Source organism: Marmota flaviventris, chromosome 3 (genome assembly GCF_047511675.1).
Source record: "Marmota flaviventris isolate mMarFla1 chromosome 3, mMarFla1.hap1, whole genome shotgun sequence".
Classification (NCBI taxonomy): Eukaryota; Metazoa; Chordata; class Mammalia; order Rodentia; family Sciuridae; genus Marmota; species Marmota flaviventris.
In genome coordinates, this window is record NC_092500.1 from 3,385,548 (window position 1) to 3,407,668 (window position 22,121).

At 64.1% G+C, this 22,121-nt stretch overlaps 1 protein-coding gene across 1 annotated transcript in view; it reads right to left on the reverse strand.

Annotated features, from left to right (window-relative positions):
• Positions 1-22,121, reverse strand: part of Gramd4 (GRAM domain containing 4) — a 78,706-nt gene that overhangs the window by 39,723 nt on the left and 16,862 nt on the right. Inside the window, exons 2-3 of the mRNA XM_027954632.2 lie at positions 7,493-7,703; positions 157-277 (exon numbers count right to left, since the gene is read on the reverse strand). Coding sequence (XP_027810433.1) covers positions 157-277; positions 7,493-7,703 — 332 coding nt within the window. The remainder of the gene's footprint in view (positions 1-156; positions 278-7,492; positions 7,704-22,121) is intronic.

The following is a 22,121-nucleotide window of genomic DNA, read 5'->3' on the forward strand; positions in this document are numbered from 1 at the left end:
GCCGTGCGGGGACTTCCAGGCCCCAAAAGCCATGTGGGCCGTGCCTGGCCCAGTCCCATGTCCATGGCAGAGCGCCTGGCCCGCAGCCGCAGGACCATGCCCCAGCTCGGCCCAGCCCAGAGTGGCCTGTGCCCTCCCGGGGCGCCTGGTACTCACGGAGGAAGTGCTTTTCCAATAAGGCGATCTCCAGGTGGCCCTTGATCTCGTTCAGCCGGTCAGACTCTGTCCGGTTGCAGTCCTGGGCCCCTGAGGCCATGATGAGGGTCCCCGGACCAGCCTGGAAGAGAGACAGGCAGAGCTCAGAGGACCCTGGACAGAAGCCCTCACCCCGCCAGTCCACTCCGTGGGCCCAAGGCCTCGGGAGAGCAGCGGCAGCTCTGCGAGGGACGGGAGCGCAGCTTCCTGGGCACAAGGTGGCACGGTGGCCCCTAGGGCCCCACAGCGCCCAGTCCATGAGGCCAGGAGATGGGCCCTGCACCATAAGGTGCTCACCAGCATGCCTCAGCATCCCACCACGTGGACACCCCGGAGCTCACAGGAGCTCAACCTTAAGACAAGACACCAGAATCTAAGCCAAGTGCCCAGTGTCCAGCGTTGCCCTCACAGTGGGCGCTGAGCCAAGGCCATGTCCATACCATACAGAGCAAGCTGGAGAGAAGGGCTCTCAGGCAGGACCAGGCCTGTGGGGGACAAGTGAGAGCAAAGTCCACACCAGGGCCTCACCCTGCCAGCTCCGTGAGGACTGATGTGACCACTGTCCTGTCCCGGCAGCCGGGGCAGGCTGCAGCCACGGCCACCGCTGCCCACGGCCACGAGCCCAGAGCCAGCAGCTGCTCTGCACCCTGCGCCTTTCCCAGGGAAAACAAGAGGCCCACCCACTAGCCAGGCCTGTCCACACGGGCACTCACATGGTCACTCCACAGATGCATCCTGCTGCTGACCCGAGTGCCTGGCCAAGGACAGCAGAGCTGCCTTCCCCTCCTGGTCCCCAGACCTCCTCCAGGGCTGGGCAATGGTTAACACAGCATGTGCTGGAAGAGCGTGGCCAGGAGAGCAGGTCCACCCTGCACACATCTGTCACCTGCTGGGAGGCCACAGGCAGGAAGAGGGGGCACACCCCGAAACACTGTCCACAGGACAGACGCTCTCAGAGGACCCTGAGGACAGGGAAATCCCTGCGCCCCACGACTGTGTGGCTCACCTCGGTCTGTCCCGGGCGGAGCCACGGGACTCACAAGGCAGGGGTGAGGTCAGCCAGGTGTCCACTCAGAACCCTGGGACGCCCATCCCCAGGCGCTCCACACAGCTAGCCCCAGACAAATCGCAAAGCCTGGACCAGGCACGGAGACCCAGGTGGGCAGCAGCCGAGTGCAGCGCCCACTGTCCCAGGCGGGGATGCTGCCATGGCTGTGCTCGGCCCTCAGTGTTTAGACCAGCTCACCACGCCACAGAGACGGGCAGAGGACCAAATGCCTGGCATTCAATCCAGAATCATCCAGAGGGTGAGGGCAGGCAGTGACCAGGAGACCAGGACCACTGTGCATGAAGGGCACGTGGGGTTCACACACACTCCCCTTTGGTTCAAGTGCGCTGGGCGTCTGAGACATTTTTTTATTACCAAAAAACCCAAACAAACAAAAAACGCCCTTTTTAATCCCCAAAACAAACGCTGGGCCACATGCGACCTGCTCATCCCAAGGCACCCTGGGCAACTCCAGGCCACCTGACCTGACTCTGGCTGGTCCCCATCTCCCTTTCCCCGAACATCTATGCACCTCCTGGAAGGTCCCCCCCTTCTCTTGGAGTCACACTTCACCACCCTGCCCCCAGTATGGCACCGCAAGGCCTGTCTCAAGGACAAGGTGGTGATAAATGTTGAACTGAAATGCGATCCAGCAAGCCAGGCTCTGCGGCCAGCCCCAGCCTGCCCAGCTCCCGCCCCGCGGCCTTCTGCTCTGACTGCCCCTCCCCTGGCCGCCCACGTTTTCAATGTTTCACTTGCTCTTTCTGTTGAAGAAACCTGCACGCCACAGGAGTGCGGGCACCCAGAAGGAGTGCGTGCCACGCGGGGCCTGGAAGGTCTGTTCGATGCTCCCCATTGTCTGGAGGCCCCGCAGCAGGTGACCTAGGCAAGCCGTGCCACGGCTGTCCCAGGAACGGGCAGAGGCACAGAGGGCCCTTCCCGGAAGACTTGTAGATACCGGGGAGTGGTTGTGAACGATCCAGCACAGAGCACCAGATGGAGAACCAAGGACCCCGGGCAGCGATGCACTCAGGACAGGAAACAACCCACCCACCAAGGGGATGGCTCCCCCTGGCGTTTGCTCCAGCAACGCAGAGAAAGAAGGGTCCTTCCTTTTGTGACAAGGCAAGGCTGGAGTCCCAAGAAGCCGTGGCCTGGGCCTGCACCCCATGGGACCCCTGTCCACAGCAAGGATACCAAGCCTGGAGAGGCAGCGGGAGGCAGAGCCACGGGCCAACCTGCTCAAGCCCAGTGGCCCACATGCCCTGCCCATCCAGGGGAGAGGAAGGAGGTGGGGACAGTCAGTGGCAATCAGGGCCAAAGCCAGCATGTACATCCGTGTCCCCGAGTCTAGCCCCTGCCTTACGACTGGGGGCTCCCCAGGAAGGAAGGAGAACAAATCACGCTTGAAGTGACTGTTCCCCCAGAAAACGTCCCAGTCCCAGAATCAGTGCCCACCTGTGACTAGGAGACAGGTGACAGGCCTCAGAGGAAGAGGAGGGCGTGGTCAGAGGGTCTACAGGGCTCAGAGCCCCCAGCCCCCAGGCCCCACTGAGCCCAGGACAGCCAGGCTCTGCTGTGACAACCACCAGCTTTCTTATCTTTCAAATGGGGGTGACAGCCCCAGAAAGGAGCCGCCCAGAGTGTGGAACGGCAACCCCGGCCCTGCCGACAGCCTGTGCACGAGCACCGTCGCTCCAGCCGCAAGGCTGACGGCAGGAAGACGGGAGGTGCGGCCCCCCTGGCTTCCGCGGGGCCACGGCTGAAGCCATGTTTTCAGGGCAGCTGAGCACACCAGGTTGTGACGCCACCCTGTTCTGAGCACGCCAGCCGGGCAGGGCCAGGCTCAAGTGACTGAGGGGCGAGAAGGAAGCTGGGAGGTGCCCCATACCCCTGCCCACTCGCCCTGCCAAGCAACGTGCCTCGAAGGGCGTGGGGTGGCCACGTGCCAGGCACAGAGCAGAGGGTAGGCTGGTGTGGGGCAGCTCCACCCGGGGAGCAGGCGGGGCACCCAACCTACCTTTCCCAGCAGCCTCTGCCAAAGCCAGCAGTGTGCCCCGTGGCCGACCGGCAGCACACGAGCATGCCAGTCCACGTCCCTCGGTGGGTATCCCTGGCACCTGGGACCAGGAAGGCCTGCGCCTTGGGTGCTGCCCAGCCCTGTGGACTTTGGCAGCCTTGGTCCAGAAGGGGCAGCAGCTTGGCTGGGCATGAGGGGCACTAAGAAAGGTTTTGCGGGAAATGACCAGCAGGTCAGGGTCCCCAACTGGGTGACAAGACCCCAGGGTGCTACTCTGAAATGCTGGGGCCTGAACCCCTCTGAAAGGCCACCAGCTGCCCCCCTCTCAGACATCAGAGGAGCAAGCCTGATTGCAGCCAGGAGCCTGGACGTGGCAGGGGACTGGGGCTCCTGGCACAGCCGGGGGTGGCCGCGTCTCCCTTATTCTGGTTTCCTGGAGCCATTCTTTGAAGGGGAAGCTGCTGTGAGGTCCTGCTCAGAGCTCTCCAGCTGTGTGTGGAGGGAGCCTGGGACCTTGTGGGGACCCTCTTCAATCTCCCACTGTCCAAGTCATCTGCCCCTCTGCCTCGCGGGCGGGGCCACCCCAGATCCCCCCCCAGCTCTAAGGACTTTAGTGCCCACCTTCCCCGCAGGCCTGGCACTGCCACGCGCATGACCCGCCCCCCATCTCCACCCCACCCGGCCTCCCTTGGACAACACCCTGCCCGCTGCACCTTCCCGGCACACCCACCTCTTGGGCCTTCACGCAGGACCCCTGCCCAGCCCACCTCCCTCCCAGTAGGAACACACAGAACTCGATGCCCCAGGCCGAAGCGAGGTGAGCCAACCTGCTACGACAGGGAGGGACCCTGGGGACTCCACAGGGGAAAAGTCCAGCACAGAAGGACAGTACTGTGGAGTCTTCATGGATGTCCCTGCCACAGAGAGAAAGGGCCTGGGGAGCCAGACTGGGCAGGGGCAGGAGGGAGTGAATGGGTGGAGTTTTCCACTTGGAGTGAGGAGAGGTTTGGGGACGGAGGCCACTGAACTGCGGACCCATCATTAAAGTGACAGATTTTACGTTACACGTGTTACCACATTTGCCATTTGATTTTATCAGTATAAAATAAGATGAACGGAGCCAAACTGCATGCCGAGATGGCCCAAGGCTCCTAGCAGAAGCCACGCGAGGGGAACCCGCTTGGAGCCCCCACTTCTGTCCGGCGGTTAGCAGAGAGGAGCCTGAGGACACCAGTGCTGGGGAGGGCAGGTGGGCCCTGGTGGGCATGAGGACGATCTGCACAGCCCACAGGAGGCAGCCCACAGCAGCCCTTGGGAGGAAATGCGGACACCCACGCCCAGCACTCCCACTGAGGGCAGCCGGGCTCCGCTCAGGCTGAGGCACCCAGAAGGCACCTGCGCGTCCATCACCTCCTGGGATGGGCAATGCGAGGTGGCCCCAGGCCTGGCTGAGCAACCACTGCTTGCCCCGTGCCAGGCCCTAGGAGTTATGACCTCAGGAACAAGGCTTCCTCGCGGGAGCCCAGGACTGGCCGGTTCTGAATTAATATTTCATGGTCATGAACAGTTACAACTAGCGCGGGCTGACAGCAGGCGGGTGCCGGCTGCCCGGCTCGGGCTTCTCCTCCCTGTGTTCTCCAAGGCAGACCCAGGCGGAATGCGGTGCTGCCCGGCAGATCAAGGGTGCTGCCGAGCCCGGCGCACACCACAGTCCAGAGGCTGCGGCTGGAGGCTTACAAACCTGAGACGGGCCTGGGCAACTTGGTGAGACCTATCTCAAATTTAAAAAAAAAGATTGGGGGTACAGCTCAGTGGCAGAGATCCCCTGGGTTCAACCCCCAATACCACCAAAGCCCTGAGGCACTGAGGCCAAACCACCTGCCCTGGTCCCCCTGGGGTCTCTGGGCCTGCTTCTCCTTCAGGGTTGAATCTAGGGTGGGGATGTCCCTCCCAGCACCTCCTGCTCCAAGGAGGGGACACCAGGCCCACAGTCTGACCTTGCCCAAGCCTCTCCCTCAGCCATGCCCAGGGTGCCAAGCCCCCCCACAACATGTCACCCAGGACACTTCCTGCCTCACAGACTGGCTGGCACATCGGAGCTGCCCTAGACCACAACCTGTTTTCCTATGACCAGTCCACCCTCCAACCAGCCCCATGCCCCGGCAGGGTCCCTCTTGCTCTCTTTGCTGCCCCAGGAACCCACATTCTTCAAATAACCAACCTAGAGTGGCCAGTTCCAACACTGACCTTCCCCTGCTGGGACTCCCTGGTCCCAGAACCCCATGGTCCTGCATCCTACTCTCCAACCAGATCTGTACCCCTGGACCAGCCACCATCTGCTGACCCTCCAACCCACCCACCACCACACCCCACGGGGCCACAGCGCACCCCAGGGACAGGCCCTCTCCCTGTCATGGACTTAGCAGGTAACCCCCCTGAAGGCAGGACCTGGAGCCAAGGCCTCAGGGCTCCTGCTCATGAGCCCTCTGGCCTGCTCACTGGGAGTCCCGGAGCCGGACAGTCCAGGCCCCCAACCAGACGTTCCCCACTTGGCCACAGAGACCTGGCACAGCAGGGCACGGCAGTGGCTGGAGCAAGGTCCAGGGGCACCGTTCCCACGCCAGCCAGGCCAGAGCCCACCGTCACCAACACCAAAGCAGCACTGCTAGAGGCCCCCCGCCCTGCACGTGCCCCCAGGCTGGCCCCAACCTCAGAACCTCTGGCGGCACACTGGCCACAGGCACCGACCACCTCTGGAGAGGGCCCTGGGCTGGAGGAGCTGGGCAGACATCACGGGGGTGGCTGCGCTGGTCAGGGCACCACGGTCTCCCACGACTGTGCCTGTGGTCTGTCTGCATGGTGCCAGGGGCACAGGTGGTGCCAGCCCACCGCCTCGAGCTGGCTGGTGGCTGAGGGTGGCTGGCCCCGGAGACCCCAGGCCACTGTCTCTTCTGACACACTGCCTCACACTCACCCCAATGGCAGGGCCGGAAGTCCTGGCCTCTGCCTAGGCCACACTTAGGGCAAGGCAGCTGTTGCGGCCCTGGCTGGACAGACAGATGGATGAACTGGCCTAGCTTAAGCCTCCGTGTGGGGTCCCCGACTCCTGCCCCCAGAAGCACATACTGGGGCGACAGATTCTTGTTTCTGAGATGCTCAAAAGCTACCACTCCAGACTTAGGGCCACGGCCCCACACACCAGCCAGACAAGACTGCTCTGTGTCAGGACGTGCCCTACTGTTCCACATCCCCTGTGCCCGGGACGCACCAAGCCAGGGCCCAGTCCGTCCCCACCCAAAACCCAGAGGACCAATCACGGCCTCCGAAGGCTGGGGCAGAGTCACCCTCCCAGGATGGGCAGCATGAGCGGGCAGCCAGGCTCCCAGGAGATGGTGCCAATAAATTATTAACCCCCTGCAGAGCAAGGCGCCGGCACCACCCTATTATGAAGCATGAATAATGCAGGGAGCCGGGAGCGAGGTGATCACGAGCACATCTGGAAGGAAACCCGGGCTCAGGGCTGGGAGAAAACGCACCAGACCTGACACGCACATGGGGGCGTCCACAGCCGGCAGGAGACGGCTCTGGGCTGACGGGAGGACTGCGGTCAACCCGAGCACCACAGGGACCCAGGAGACAAGGGGCCCGAGCGCTCACCCCGCCCCCATGAAACATAGGCTCCGCAGGGCAGACGACTCAGCACTGTTCCTGCCCAGGCCACAGGCCCAGCTGAGGCGCTCAGAGGCTACCTGCTGCCCGATGACGGGCTCCGCGTGTGTGACTGGCAGCACACACGGGGAGGAGGGCCCAGCCAGCAGTGGGGGTTGGTGACACGCATGGCATGGCCAGGCAGTCCAGCCAGGCGCCAGCAGCTTCCAGAAGGCCCCTGCCTGGCCCATGTGGCTGCTCCCAGGGGCCAGGTGGAACCTGAGCACCCCCTCAGCACGAGGTGTGTGCCGACCACCCAGAGGAGCCCACAGGGAAGGCAGAGGAACGCAGCATGGGACAAACCTTGGTGACGAACAGAAACCCAGGACCGGGCCCTGCCAGTGCGCCCCGTGGGGGCGGGGGGGCAGCAAGCCGAGATGACAATCAGGCCGGGCTTCTGTCTCGAGCCACCAGGGCAGGACAGGAATCTGCCTATATCCACCCTTGCTGGGCCACCTGAGGACAGGGACAACCCAGCCCGCACGGAGGAACCGCAAGGACACATGGGGTGGTGTACTCACAGGGTCTCTGAGCTCCTCGCTGTCGCGGGGCGAGGTCCGCGGTATCTTCAGGGGGAGCTCGTCTCCACACTCGGTGTCCGAGGCATTTGGAGACTCGGCTAGGTCAAGGAAGTCCTCTCTCTTGTGACCTCTGAACCTGATTTTGTCCAGCCTCCTGAGCATGTTCAGCACCGAGCGCCTCTGTCTCACCTGGACATGACGGGCGGGCTCCCTGGAAGAGAGGGAGGTGCAGTCACACCTGCTCTCAAGAAGCCCCTGCCCTCAGAGTGGACAGTCCAGCCTGCAGACCCCTACCTGGCTCCCACCAGGAAGGGCCAACTGTCACCCACCCAGGCCAGCCCAGCTGGCAGCTGAGAACCTCTGGCCACCTCCACCACAGCAAGGACCCCTGGCCTGAGCAGGGCAGGAGGAAAGCCAGGGACCCTCGTGTCCAGATGAGCCAGGCTGGCCCACACAGCAGCCCCCGACTCAAGGGCAAGGCAAGGAATGGCCCTGAGAGCAGGAGGGCCAACTTCTCCAAGGTCCTAACCAACCATCAGGAAGCGGGTGGACCCCCGGCTGCAGACGCTGGCCCACGTCTCTCCTTGGCCTGAAACCTCCTCCCCTGGGCCTCACCTGCATGGAGACTCGGCGGGGGCCTCCTTAGAGAAGCCCTCCCAGTTTGGCACCTGCTGGGTCGGGCGCCACCTTCACCTCAGATGCAGGGTGCTGGCCACCTTAGCTTCCTCCCTGTCCAGCCCGGGCAGTTGGCAGAAGCCCAGTGTGACAGCACATGGGCCTGGTGCCCCGCCACACCTTGTGCTCTGAGCTGCATGAAGGATGTGTGTAAATCCACACGTCTGTGCACAAAGGGATTCGTGTGCCCTGGGGTGCCCACCTGCCACACCTCTGGCCCAAAAGAACCAGGAAGCCATGGCAACCGCAAACTCCGGGGGGCAGCAGGTGGCTATTCCCCACGTGCAGCAGGCCTCAGCCCCAGGCCTGCAGCAGGGCTGGCCTGGCAGGGAGGGCTCCCCAGCTCCAACCCTAGCGTCGGTCACACGGCTGCAGGGCCAGTGTCGCGTCAGGGCCAGCAAACTACTCTGACCCAGTGGCAGCAGAGGCCCAGGTCCCCCTGGAGCGCGGGGCTCGGGTGCACCTGGGTTCCCAGCCCGTCTGGCGCTCGCGCCTCCCTGAGCAGAGGCCTTCCTTCTGGAACAGGAGCGGTCCTGCCAGGCGGCAGTATCCCAGGACTCAGGCCGTGTCCACGCAGGGAGAGCGCCGGGTGGGAGCAGGATGGTCTCCGCCGAGCGCCCAGGTGGGAACAGCTTCCTGTTTGGGCAGTAGCAGGAAGTCCTCACGGGACTGTCACCGTCTGCAGCCCTGACCAGCCCAAGCTCCTCCACGGCCCCTGGCATCATGGCCAGGCCAGGTGGGGACCTGGCATCATGGCCAGGCCAGGGTTAACACAGTGGGGACCCCTGACCCAGCCTGGAGGTACCAGAACCTGCTGAGCCACGGGGCTGTCGAGGCGCATGGTGTCAGGGCAGGGGCTGGGGGTGCTGCCAAGCAGACCAGTCCAGCTCACTGGGCACAACAGGCAGCTTGCCGCTGGCCCTGGTGTGGGACAAAGGAAATAGAATGTGCATGACCACTCCTGACGCCCAGTGTCCCCTGGGAGCCAGGGGAGCCCACCAGTGGGCGGTGCTGTGGGTGGGGCAGTGGCCACAGCTCGGAGGGTGGGGCTCATGCTGGCCACGTGGACAAATATCCCGTACAGGGACAGAGGATCCCAGAGGACCAAGGGACACTTAAGAAGGAGAGAACTCTCCTCAGCAAATCCTAGGGGAGAGACAACGGTCTATTTAAGGACCGAAAAATGAAGTCACAAAGTGGAAAAGTCTAGAGGACAACCTGTCAAATGTGAGAACCTACCTTTACTAAAAAACAAAGAAAAAACGCACAGCGAGGGGAGGACGCGAGCCGCTGGCGGGGAGACAGGACGGCGGCCTTGCCTCAAGAGCCTGCGTGGGCTGCGGGACGACAGGACCTCAGCACCCACCACGGGGAGCCACCCCCGGGGCCGGGCGTCAGACCCCGACCATGGTCCCCTCCAAGACAGAACCCTGGCCCCGGCCCCGGGTGCAGGGGGCATCTCAGGCGTGGCGATGCCCCTCGGGGACAGTGCGTATGGCAACACTGAGCGTCACCCTCACCACCGCCCAGCGCAACAAGCTGGTCACCAGGCGTGGAGGGGACCCAGGGCCAGGGCCTGCACGGGACAGCGTTCGGGGGGGTCCTCACAGCTCTGTAAGCACCTGCGCAGTTTCCTCCTGCAGAGCCGGGCCAGGCCAGCCCCCCCTGTGCCGCAGCCCCTGCGCTCTTCTAAACTGTCCATGACGGTAAACCACAGAACGTAAAGTCCACCAACTCAGCCACTTTGGGGGCTGATTGAGCCCAGGGACGTGGAGTGCGTCCAGAACGTGCAGACGCTTGGTCTTGAAAACCGAAACCTGAATGCTGCGTCCTGCCCAGGCCCAGGACCAGACAGGGGTCAAGTGCGGCATCGCCGTTCTGGAAAGGCGGAGAACGCTCAGGCGGGGGCAGCAGCCAAGGGGGCGGAGGTTGCCGGGTGCCGGGGCTGCGCACGCCTGGGCAGAGCGAGAGGCACACCAGCCTCCTGCCTCAGCTTCCTGCTCCCCGAGGGCCCTGCCTGGGAATCTGGACTGGGCTGCCTGCCCCCTCCGTTTGGGCAAGCCAAGGAGGTGGCTGCAGTGGGAGAGGGGACAGAGGCAGCAAGGGGTCACAAGCAAGGTCAAGGGGACAAAGGCATCTGAATCCAACACACGCCTGGGACCCACTCGCTCCTGTGACCCACTCAGCCTCACACCAGCCACCCCACGGGACTGGGCACGTGGGCCCGGGGAGGGCCACTGAAATGCAGCCCCCCAGAGCCAGGCTCCTCCCAGCCCAGACCCGCCCACTCCTCAGAAGGATGGACTCTTCACGCTCCGTCTAGGAGGCCAGAGTCCAGGCCACCAACCAGGCCAGCAGGACAGTCCAGGCTGTGCTTCCCCCCACACCTGGCCTACACATGGCCCCACGCCCCCCGCCACATCAGCACCCCGTGCCAGGCTCCTCAGTGTCCCACCTGACCCCAGCACACCGGTAATGACCCAGTTTCCAAGTGTGGTGCACCCACAGGCTGCAGGTGGCGTGAGTTTGGGAGGGGCTGCTCAAGCCAGAGCACCCAATGCTCAGGAGGAGAAACCCAGGTGGCTTCCTGGGTGCTGATGCTCCCGGGGCGGGATCTCGGATTCCACCTGTGACCCCAGAGCAGGGGCCCCCCCACAGGCCAAGTCCTGCCCGGCTTCAGCCACACCCCCGTGTCCTGCACGGGCCCCTTCCCTGCCCCGCTGCCCCGCCCGTGCCCTCGCGGCCCACCCCACTCCACTAGGCCACTGAGCCAAACTGCCACCGAGTGGAACCCGCTCCTTCCCCTGCTGGCTCCCCGAGTGCCACAGGGTTCTCAGGTGGCCCCGCCTCCCCCCTCAGAGGCCTCCCTGGGCTGCTCGGGGATCTGACCTGGCTCCAGGAGACGCCCCCGGGGCCTGCTGCCCCCAGGGGACAGCAGCTTTCCTCTGAGCAGCCGAACCCACTCAGAGCGAGATGGCGGCCCCCAGCCCACCTCCGGGGCCTTCACCTGGAAGCAGACGTGCCTGGACCCCCTTAGGTGCGGCGACGGGGACCTGCTCCCAGGGACCACATGCCTGACATCCGCCTGAGACCACAGGCCCAGGGACGGGCGCCTGCTCCTGGGCCTCCGCAGCCTGCCCGGGCGGGGTGGGGGGGGGACTCAGCTGCCAGGACACCCCAGCTCAGGCGGCAGCCCGCCAGGCTCCCACCCCATTCACAGGAGCACAACAGCATGCTGAGCGGCCGACTCACAAAGGAGGCAGTGTCTGGGTCCTGGGCCTGGAACCACAGGGCTTCGCTTCCCTTCCTGAGCCCAGGACTGAAAAAATAAATCCATCGCCCGTCCCCCGAACCTGCCTGAGCCCGGCCCCTCCACTGCACCGCCCCCCAAGGTGGGCCTGCTCTGGACTCGCAGCCCTGCAGCCACACAAGCCCACAGCCTGGTGGCTCGCCCGCTGATCCCAGGGAACCACACCCACAGGCACCAACTCGCGCTCCCACCAGTGCCCTCGAGGGCTCAAGATGCCAGCAAGACCCACCTGCCTAGGCTCTTCCAGGTCTCAGTCCTCTGGGGAAAGTGGCCCTAAACGTCAAGGCCTGGGACCCCCAGAAGGCCAGTCAAATGGGGCCGCCAGAGAGGGGGTGAGGACCAAGCAACCAGCAGGGTCTGTGGCCGTGCAAGGTGACCAGAGGACCAGGGAGCAGCAGGACGAGGGCCGGTCCTGCTCGACACCCAGGTTTCCAGCCCACACCTGGGTGCCCCAGCCGCCCAGGACCTGGCACCACGCACACAGCTCAGGCCGGCCAGTCCTGTCTCCCGGGCCGCCTGGCCCCTGCAGCGCTGGGACCTGTGGTATGGGCCTGAGCCCACCCCCAACAGCCCTGGTCACTGGTGGCCACCTCCCCTGCCACATTCGCCACTTGGTCCTGCAGGGAGACCTGGGTGTCATATGCTGTCCACTCTGCACCCTCCTGGCCTCCTGCAGCTTCCCACTGCACATCAACATGGCCCATCACCTTCCAAGTCTGGACACCCTGCAAGAGGGATGTGAAGCCCCGATCCGCCCGTCTGCCCTGGCCGGCAGCCTTCACTATGTGCCAAGCGCCCGCGGAGACCTGAGCAGCCCGGAGACGTGCCCCAGCAGACAGACTGGCGTGACACAGCCGCGGGTGTCTCGCACCCCGCTTGCTTTTGACCCTGCCTAATGTTCACTTTGCCGACTCGGGTGCTCGGTGACGGCCAGCTCAGGAACTCCTGAGCTCTGCACGCAGCCAGTCCCGGCCGTGGCGCCACACGTGGAGTGGGACTGCGACGCGCCACCTACCTGACTTCCCGCGGCAGCTCGGGGAGGGCCAGAGGCAGAGCCAGGAGCGAGGTGCAAGGCTCCCGGTGGCCTGCAGGGGAGAGCAGCCCGGGGGGTGGAGGGGCACGACAAGGAACGCAGGGCCACCCCTGCTGTCACTGCTCCTGTGACCGGGCCAGGTCCCCACGGGCGGTGCCAGGCCTCCCGGCCTTGGGGCGCTGCCTGGCCACTGCCCCGTCCAGGTCACTGTTTTCACCTGTGTTCCCCACCGCCTGCCACCTCAGCCCCACCACCCAGCTGGGGGGACCCACAGCCACCCCACATGTGGCCTCTCCTGTGCAGGGTGGGGGGCGCCTTACCCTCATCGTGCCCCACACCACGCCAGGTGGAGCGACACCTGTGCCATGGCACTGAGGATCCTCCCCGGGGGCTCCCGGTGGGGCGCTTCCCCTGTGGCCAGGCGACCTTGGCTGCATGGCAGGATGGGAGCTCTCTCCACGCCAGGGTCCCCAGGCGCAGGGGTAACTGGGCTGCTGAGGCAGGGCACCTGGCGAGAGCCGCCCCCAGAACAGTGACCAGCCTGACCGGCACCGTCACAGAACCACACTGGGCCCTGGGCCGGCACCACCCTGTGACGGCCACGCCCTCCGACCCTGTCCTCGGCGGTCCCCGCGAGCTGAGCGGGAGGTTTGCCTCCCTGAGCCGCGTGCCCTGGCTGTGCGCGGGGAGGGCGCCTGGCGCAGCTGAGCCTCTGGTGCCTGGACGCGCTGGGCACCCGGCCTGGGTCCGACCCCACAGCAGGGGTGTCCTGGGGACCCACCACTGTGCCTGCATGTCTCCAGCCTCTGCACCCCGGAGCCTGCTCAGGGCCAGACCACCTGCACCAGGGAGCCTTCTCCCCACAACTCAGACACCACCTGAATCTCAGTCAGAGCAAAGCAAGAAAACCAAGGTCACAATGACAAGGCCACCAGCACCACACCCACAGGCAAAGCACAGGACCAAAGGGCAAGGGAGACAAACTCCTGCAACTGCCCATCTCCCTACTCCTGGCTCCCTCTGTCCTGGTCACAGTGCTGAGGGGGAAGGGCTGCTGTTAAACCAACTGACAGATGGGGAAACGGAGGCTGGGAGGGGGGGTGAGAGGAGCACGGCAAGGCAGGAAGAAGAAACAGCCTGGCTCTGAAGGCTCCAGGACTTCCCAGGCCAGCCATGCCCTCCTCAGCATATGCCTCTATTAACGCAACCATCACACTTTCTGACAGTCCCAGGCCCCTCTGCCCGTAGGACTGTGTGGCCAGGTGGCACAACTTTAACAAGGCAAAACCAGCAAGAAAACCTAAGTCTCAGGAGCGAAGAGCAGGCAAAAGCCTCTGCTGCATAAGCAAATCAGCTAAGCCTCAGGAAACCCACAGACTCCCTCCCTGGCACGGGTGCTCTTCCCCGACCCTCCACGCTCCAGGCAACCAGACCCCAGCAGAGGCAGCCAATGAGAGCTGGAGGGGGCAGCTCCGGACTCCCCGACGCGTCCTTCTCCCTGTGGCTGCCCTTGCCCGTGTTCCTGGAAGCAGGAAGCAGGGTCAGCTTTGCAGCCGCGCGGAGCAGGCCCTTCCCCAGGCCTCGGGGAGCCCGGGCGGCGCAGGCTGAAGGGCGGGAAGCAGCTCCGAGGGGCTCCAGCCTGTGCTGCTGAGGCAGGTGTGAATCTCCAGGGCCTGGGGCACAGCCACGTGCCAGAGACACAGCCACAGAAACAGCTGGCAGCAGGTGGGCCTGGGCCGAGGTCGTGTGACCACGTCCAAGGAAGGAGCTCTGGCCCGGCCCGCAGCGCCCAGGGCCACGTGCCCGCGGTTCAGCAGGCCAGGAGGCCCCCGCTCCCGCAGCCCTGGGTCCCGCTCGGCATGGGTCCTGCCACCTGGGGGTGCTCTCAAGGGATGGGCGGGCCAGGCGGGGGCCAGGCGAGGTCAGGACCCCAAGACAGAACAATCTCAGTGAGGGGTCCCCCCCAGGCCATGTGCTGGGCCTTCTCCTCCTGCCATATGCCACCTGAGGCAGACAGCTAGCAAGGGAGGTGGGACCCCAGAGGCCACGTAGGACAGCCAGCTCTGGACAGCCACCAGCCCCGGGCACACCTAGGAGCAGCCAGGCGCCCCTCCAGGGTCAGGGAGGTGCCTCTCACTCTCCAACCCCCACCCCCGCCAGGAGCCCAGAGCAGCCAACCGGACTGGCACCAGGACCTCGTCAGGAGCTGGGTCGCACGGGGACCAGGAACGTCTCTGGGATCCACCTGGCGCCAGTGTGTGCTGGGCCCCAGGACAGGACACCCCTGATGGTCCGCCAGGCCCCGGGGCACTGGACCCATGCATCCAGGGGGCGAGCCTGGGGTGTGAAGGGATTCAGGAGGCCTTCGGGTGGCAGCTGGGTACCCCCCGGGCTCCCACTCATCTGGCATCAGCAGATTTCAGAGAAGTTCCCGGTCCTGGGCAGACCCAGCACCTAAGTGACCCTCGGGCTTAATCTGCTTCCGGCAACGTCTAGTTTCCTGACTTGGCCCAGGGGCGGCCCAGAGGCTCCCACAGCTGCCCGGACTCTCACAGGCCAAGCCCCGGATACTCTCACGCCAACACAGGCCACCACAAAATGCTCTCAGGGTATAGCACAGCACATGGCAAGACAAGGCTCCCACTGGCAGAAGACCACACACAGCCCAGGGCCTGGCCGGCCACTCCACAGCCTGCGTTTATACCTGTGCAAAGTGCGAGGTCCCACGTACAGTGAAAAGCAAGACAAAATCCCTCCAGGTCCACTCGGCACCCAGGCAGCGAACCAGGTCCCGTGGGGCCGGAGAGCTCAGTCTCCCAACTGCCTGACGGGTGGGGCAGGGCCTGCGAGTGCTCGGACACCTGTCTCTGCCACCTGCTGGGGCTGTGGACTGCCCAGGCTGCACCCCATCCAGGCGGGAAGAGGGGAAAGAGTCGTGGAGCGTGGAGTCACACTCTGGCATGCCGGACGCCAAGAAAAATGACTGGGCCACCTAACAGGGGTTTAATGAGCACCTACTGCAGGCCAGGCACGACTGGGCTCTGGTACCAGGGTGCAGACGGGCGAGCTGATAAACCACAGAGCTTCCTTCTCCGCAGCAAGCGTGGCTCTGAGCGCCACAGCACCTGGGGGCCACCCGTGGAGACGGCCACCCCCAGGCTGACAGCATGAGGGGCCGGGACTGAGGGGAAGGCAGCTCTTCTGCCCGAACAAGCCGAAAGCAAGTGGGGAGCAGGGGAAGCCTCACTGGGGAGCCCTGTCCTGCCCGGGTCAGCATGGGCCCCACCAACCCGAAACCTGGACAGGAGAGGGTGGGGCCAGGCTGAAGGTGTCGCCGGTGGGCATCTGGGATTCATCTGGAGGCACAGGACTGGGGTGGGGGAGGCAGGCCCCGCTGGCCGACCCTCCCCACCCTCCCCCGGGACTTTGGTAGGAGCGGCCTTCCCAGAGGAGAAGCCCGGCCCCGGCCCCTCCTCACATCTCCAGGCCTGGCTACGCGGAAAACACGGTCACCACAGTAGTGTCACTGTGGTCCCCCTTTCTAAGCACATGGGGACACGGAGGCTCAGGGGTGGCAGATGAAGCCACCGCCAGGTGCAGAATGGTGTCCAGGGCTTTACTGCCCCTGTCACCTGCAAGGGCCATCCAGGGACCGAGCGAGGCCCAGCAGAGCTGTGGCGCGTGGCACAGCACTCCTCGGCAGGCTCTGGCCTGGTTCCAGCCCCCCTGGCTGGGGACAAGGTGGGGATAGGCCACAGCCACAAGGGACGGTATGGGGGCCTCAAAAACTCAAACACAATTCCTCTTGCCTCTGGATCGACCCCTACAGAACCGACACAGGTGCCCCAACAGACACGTGCACCCCCACGTCCCCGGCTGCCCGTCACAGCAGCCCAAAGGGGCAGACGGCCCAGGCGTCCTCCTGCAGGTGAGGAACAGGCACAGTGGGGGGCAGACGGGCAATGAAGGGTCACGGGGCCAGAAAGAGGGGACTCGAGCCCTCTAGGACGCACAGGCCAGGAGCACAGGGAGCCAGCAGAGTAGGCCAGCCACCAAGGGTCAGAGAAGGGCGGGAGCTGGCGTCTCACAGGGGCAGTTCCAGGTGGGGAAGATGAAGTTCTGGAAGGGACGGTGGTGACAGCTGAGGGCAATGTGCCTGACGCCTCCGAGTGGCACATTTAGAAATGGGTAAGAGGCAAACTTGATGCTGTCTACCACGACTCAGTCGCGGGCCCTGGGTGCCCTCTGAGGCTGGTGGCTAATCTGAATTGTCAACTTGACTGGATTAAGAGGCCTAAGAGGCTTCGGTCTCCCTGGGGGCGCTGCAGGCATGACTGGCAGGTGGGACAGCGAACTGAAGGAGAGACCCTCCCCAGGTGTGGGCGGCACTGTCCAATAGGACGGGGGCCTGGACGGTGGCCCTTCGTTGCCCGTCTGGCCCCCGCTGCGCCTGTTCCTCACCAGTTAAAGAACAAGGAGGCCCAGACCGCTCGGCTCCTCTGGGCGGGCTCCTGATGGCTGCCCTTTCCTGAGGACGCAGACTCCAGCCCCTTCTCGCTTCCACAGCCGACTCTGACCAGCGACTCTCGGGGAGTGTCCGGCCTCCTGTGCTGGGCTGGCTGGCTTCCCTGATCCCTCTTGTCCTGAGGCTGCAGCTGCTGGGGCCGCGCAGCCACTGGTTCCTCAGCTCTGCGGCCTGCGACGGTCACTGTGGGTGGACCAGCTGTCTGTCTGTCTATAGATGCTACGGGTCTGTTCCTCTAGAACCCCCTAATACAAAGGCCATCTGTAAACCCACCACGAGACCCTGAACGAACCACAGGAAGGTTCTAGAGAAAGACAAATGGAAAAAAAAATAGGGCAATCTGAAAGGTCAGATGCACAAGGGCTCGGGGCACAGAGCCCCGGGGCGGGCAGAGAGCCCTGGGGGGGACAGAGAGCCCTGGGGCGGGCAGCGCACACAGGCCAGGCCCAGGCCCAGCTGTGATGAGGACATCTTAAACCAGAAGGGAGGAGGTACATTGCTCGGCAAATGACATGGGGACACTCGAAGCCCTCTGGAGAAGGACAGCCGGCTCCGCACCTCTCACCTTCACAAGATGAATTCAGATGAACCCAGGACGTGCATGGACGACAGTGGACGCTCCAGAGAGGCAGAGCAGGAGGGGCACGGGATGTGCTGTAACCCTGGGACGGCCCAGGGCTTTCCGGAGAGACAGACGGGGAACGCGGAGAGAGGCAGCTCACATGGAAGACAATCTCCTGCCAGGCACAGTGGCCACACCTGCAATCCCAGCAACTTGGGGAGGCTGAGGCAGGAGGATCACAAGTTCAAGGCCAGCCTCAGCAACGTAGTGAGGTCCTGTCTCAAAATTTAAAAAAGGGCTGGGGATGTACCTTGGTGGTAAAGCACCCCTGGGTTCTAGGTTCAATTCCCAGAACCAAATAATTCAATAAATAAATTGAACTTCTAAATTAAATGTTTGAAAAAAAATAAGGATGTAAATAAAAAACAACACTTCCTCTCTCGCAGAGAGCCTCAGCTATGCGCAAGCCAGCAGTTCTCAAAGTGTGGCCCAGGGGGCACTTCCAGGGGACCCACAAAGTCAGGTCTACCCTAGTAATAACCTAGAATGCTGTTCTCCAGGCTGCCACGGCGTCCCTTGATGAGGGAGCAGACACCTGGAGACTCCGGCAGAACCGGAGCTGGGGACAGATACGGAACGCATGACCCCAGTCACTCTGTTTCAATAGTAATTCTTTAAATGCTAAAAACGAGCTCCGTATGTGGACGTTCATTCTTCAATAGATTAACATTTTAGTTTCTTTAGTTTAAACTTCTAACATGGTGAACAGAAATGGACACATGCCCACAGGCAGCACTCGAGGGCTTCTAAGGGTCCAAGGCCAGTCCACACAGCGGTTCCAAGGTCGAGCTGGGGACAGGCTAGGAGGCCTGACCCTGGGTCACTGGATCCTCGGGGCACTCCTGGCCAGCCCACTAGTGACCTCTGACCACAACCCAGGCCTCTGGGCTGAAGCTGGGCTCTGGTGGGCAGCTGCGTCCAGGCACGCCCGAGACAGCACGTCAGGCTGGGGCAGGCTGAGGCAGGGCCGGAAGGCAAGGGGACAGCACCTGTGAGAGGCGGCTAGGGGCTCCCCTCCTCCAGACCGCAGTCCCTCATGGCCTGACCCGTCTCTCTGACTTGGGGGGGCGTGTCCACTGCGCCATGGCCTTCCCTCCCCATGCAGCACCGAGTCGGCACCAGGTCACAGTCCAGGGCTCACAGGGGTGGGTCCACACAAGGCCCAGGGCGCACCCTGGCTCACCCTCAGTGGACGTCACATGGAAGGAGGTCAAGCAGGGAGGGCTCAGGGCAGCAACTGGGCTTGAGGGTCCACAACACCCACTCCAAGGGCTGAGCCTGGGAGGGACAGGGACCCAAGGGTCGAGGCACCAGCAAGGTGGGCACTGGCCTGAACCCGAATGGGTGTGGTCAATGGGGAAGACGGGGGCCAGGGAAAGGGGGCCAGTGCCAGGCCCCACCTGGCTGAGGACCACACCAGCCGGAGGCCATCGGTGCCAAGGCAGCCGAGGCTGGCAGGACACAGTGGGGTGCCAGGGGGCTCACACCTCTAGGAGGGGAGGTCACCATCACACCCAGCACAAGCAGGGGACAGGCACAGAGCAGCAGGACAGACAGTGAACCCACTCCTGACCAGCGCCCCAGGGACACGGTGCCCCACACAGTGTGGGACCTGAATCTCCACCCTCCTGGGACAGACGCACACCCTCCCTCCACCCACCTCGTCCTCTCACTCGGAGCAGAGGCAGAGCCCCAGAAAGGCCCCAGTGGCCGTCTCCTGGTCAGCATCAGGGTCATGCCATCTTCACACGGGGCAGGACACACCACGGCCCTCCAAGCCCTGCGCATCCCTTGGAAACCCTCAGCCTCCCAGATACACCCCTGGCCTGGAGCCAGCAGCCTCCCCTGCCTCCCCCAGGGCCCTCCTGATCCCTCCTCTCAGCCACCGCTCAGAGCACCTGGGGGTCCACACCTGTGCTCGCCTGGACGCACCGGCCACCGTGCTCTGCAGCCCTCCACAGCTATCTGCGACCTGGCGCCCAGGGGGTGACCTGTCTGGGCCTCCACACCCAGCACCTCCCTCCTCTTTCAGTAATGACCAGCCCCGCTGGGAGGACGGCACTGACCACAGCTCTGCAGGTCAAACCACAGCCTTTGTGGAAAAGGGACCTTGTGACCCCAGAGCCAAGAGCTGCGGCCATCCTGGGGCCCAGCCTGCAGACACAGGAGAAGCAGAAGGGAAATGGGTGGGCAGGAGGCCACCAGAAGGAAGATGAGGGCACAAGACCCTGGCCTGAGACCCCACACGGCTCCGCACCCAGGCCCAGGGCCAAGCCGGAAAACGTCCCCTCTGCTCAAACAGTGTGACCTCCATACTGGGGCTCTGGGGAGACCCTGGATGATGGCCCAGCATCCTGCCACCGAAAGAGGGTGGCAGCTCCAGGTCCAGCTGCTGGTAGCCCCCTCTCAACCAAGGGCACGCGCCCCCAGCCTTGGGAGATCAAGACGAAACCGCTCTCCAACAGGCACCCGGGAGAGTTCTGTGGCCCAAGGGCTTCCCCCTCCACAGGACCCCTGGCCACCATTTGTGAAGAGCAAGCCTTCCTGGTGGCTTCAAGGTAAGGCAGACCTGCAGCCAGCCACCTCCCAGCCACTCAGCAGGAAGAAAGGCCACTGGGCGCCAGGCACAGGACGCCCAACTCAGTAGCAAGAGGCCCATGGGGAGAGGCCCCGATGGCCATCCCACAGAGAAAGCTAAACATCGAAGCACCTGCTGTGTCCAGCCGCAGCGAACGCAGCAGAGTCCATGGGCAGGAGGGGCTGCCGGACCGTGTGGGCTGGTCTTGGCCATGTCTTAACCTCCAGCTTCCACAGGGCACTGAGGGCCTCCCTCGGGGAAAATGCACTCACTGGTCAACGCAGGTCACTGGCTGATTTAGTTCTTCAAAGTGATGATAACACCCCAAAGTGCCCCTGAGAAAACGCTGCCCGAGGGCTGACATCAAGAGCCAGGTCCCACAGGATCAGTGCTGTGCAGCCGCACACCCAGCCTGGGCAGGCCCCGGCAGCTCGCTGTGGACCAGGCCCCGGGGTCACTGCGCTGTGCGAGGGGTTCTGGCAAGGTCTACGACGTCCTGGTCTGCTGGCCCTGGGGCTCAGGCTCTGCCGCCGTGCGGACACTTTCCGGGGACCCCCATCCTGCCCAGCACCCTGGCCTGCTCCAGAGGGCGGCCAAGCTCTGGTCAGTGACACCACAGGATGAGGCAGTGGCTCCTGTCCCCAGCATTAACCCCCTGCCCACCCCAGGACATGACTCTCTGGCCCGCAGCTCCTCTTCTTTCAGCCCTGCAGGTGACAGAGGCAGTGTCCCCACAAGGCCTCTCCATCCCCTGCCTGCCCCCGCACGGGCGAGAGCACTTGGTTTCCAGCGGCAGCTCCTGTTCCCGTATCAGTGACCGCCCCCCAAGGAGCGCATCCTGCTCGGCGACCCCCTCCCCAGCAGGTCCCCCGCTGCAGCCCTCAGTTGGTGCTGCTGCTGCCTTTACAAGGGGCTCCTGCCGTCAGACCCCCGAGGAGCAATCAAACCCATGACAGGTGGTGAGCGTCTCCAAGAGGAGAGAAAGCAACCCAGGGGCTCCCAGTCAGGACCGCCCTGGACGGGGTCCTCGGCTTCCCGTAACGGGGGTCCCCGGCCTATAAGCCCAGGCATAAGCTGACCACACGTCCCTCCCTCCCTCCAGCAGCCTGACCCCCGATTCCTCTGCAGAGCAGCAAGACCCCCACACGTCTCGCTAGAACTGTCATCCAAGTCTCACCCCAAACACCGCCAAGGTAATGGGTAGAAAAACAGCTCCCCAAGGAGGTGGAAACAAGACCCGCTCCCGCCCACCCAGCCACCCGCCCGCGCTGCGTCTGTCCTAATTAAGACCCTGCCGGGAAGTCACCTGCAAGGCCGCAGGGAGAGCCCTTGAAGCCCAGACTCACCACATCATCTCACTCCCTCGGCTCTCGGCTCCAGACCTGTTTCTCTTAGGGAAACCCGGCCCCCGGAAGTCGGCCGCAGAACGCTCCTTCAGCACCTGCGCATGGCACCCCGCCAGGGTCTCCCCAGCCCAGCGCCACAGCACCCTGTGAGCTCCAAGCCCAGGCCAGAGCTTCTCCGCAGCCTCCCAGCCAAGGGGCCCGGAGCCCAGGGGCCTGGCGGAGGCCTCCCGGGAAGGCAGGGCTCAACAGGCAGGCGTGGGACCCGGCGTAACCAGATGAGCGGGTTGACAGGGCTGAGAAGGGCGGTGCCAGTGAGACCATCTGGGACATTAAAGTTCCGCCAAGATGGGGGCATCTCCTGACCAGTGGGAAAGCGCCCAGGGAGACACAGGAATTCTGCCCCGGGACATCCTCTCCGAATTCCAGGAGCAAACAAAGTCGGCTCCGGGTCAGAGGAAGACCCAAAGCCCTGGCCAGGTACACACTCCAGGGAGCAGGGAGGCACCAGCCTCCACCCACCAGGAGAGGAGGGGACAAGAG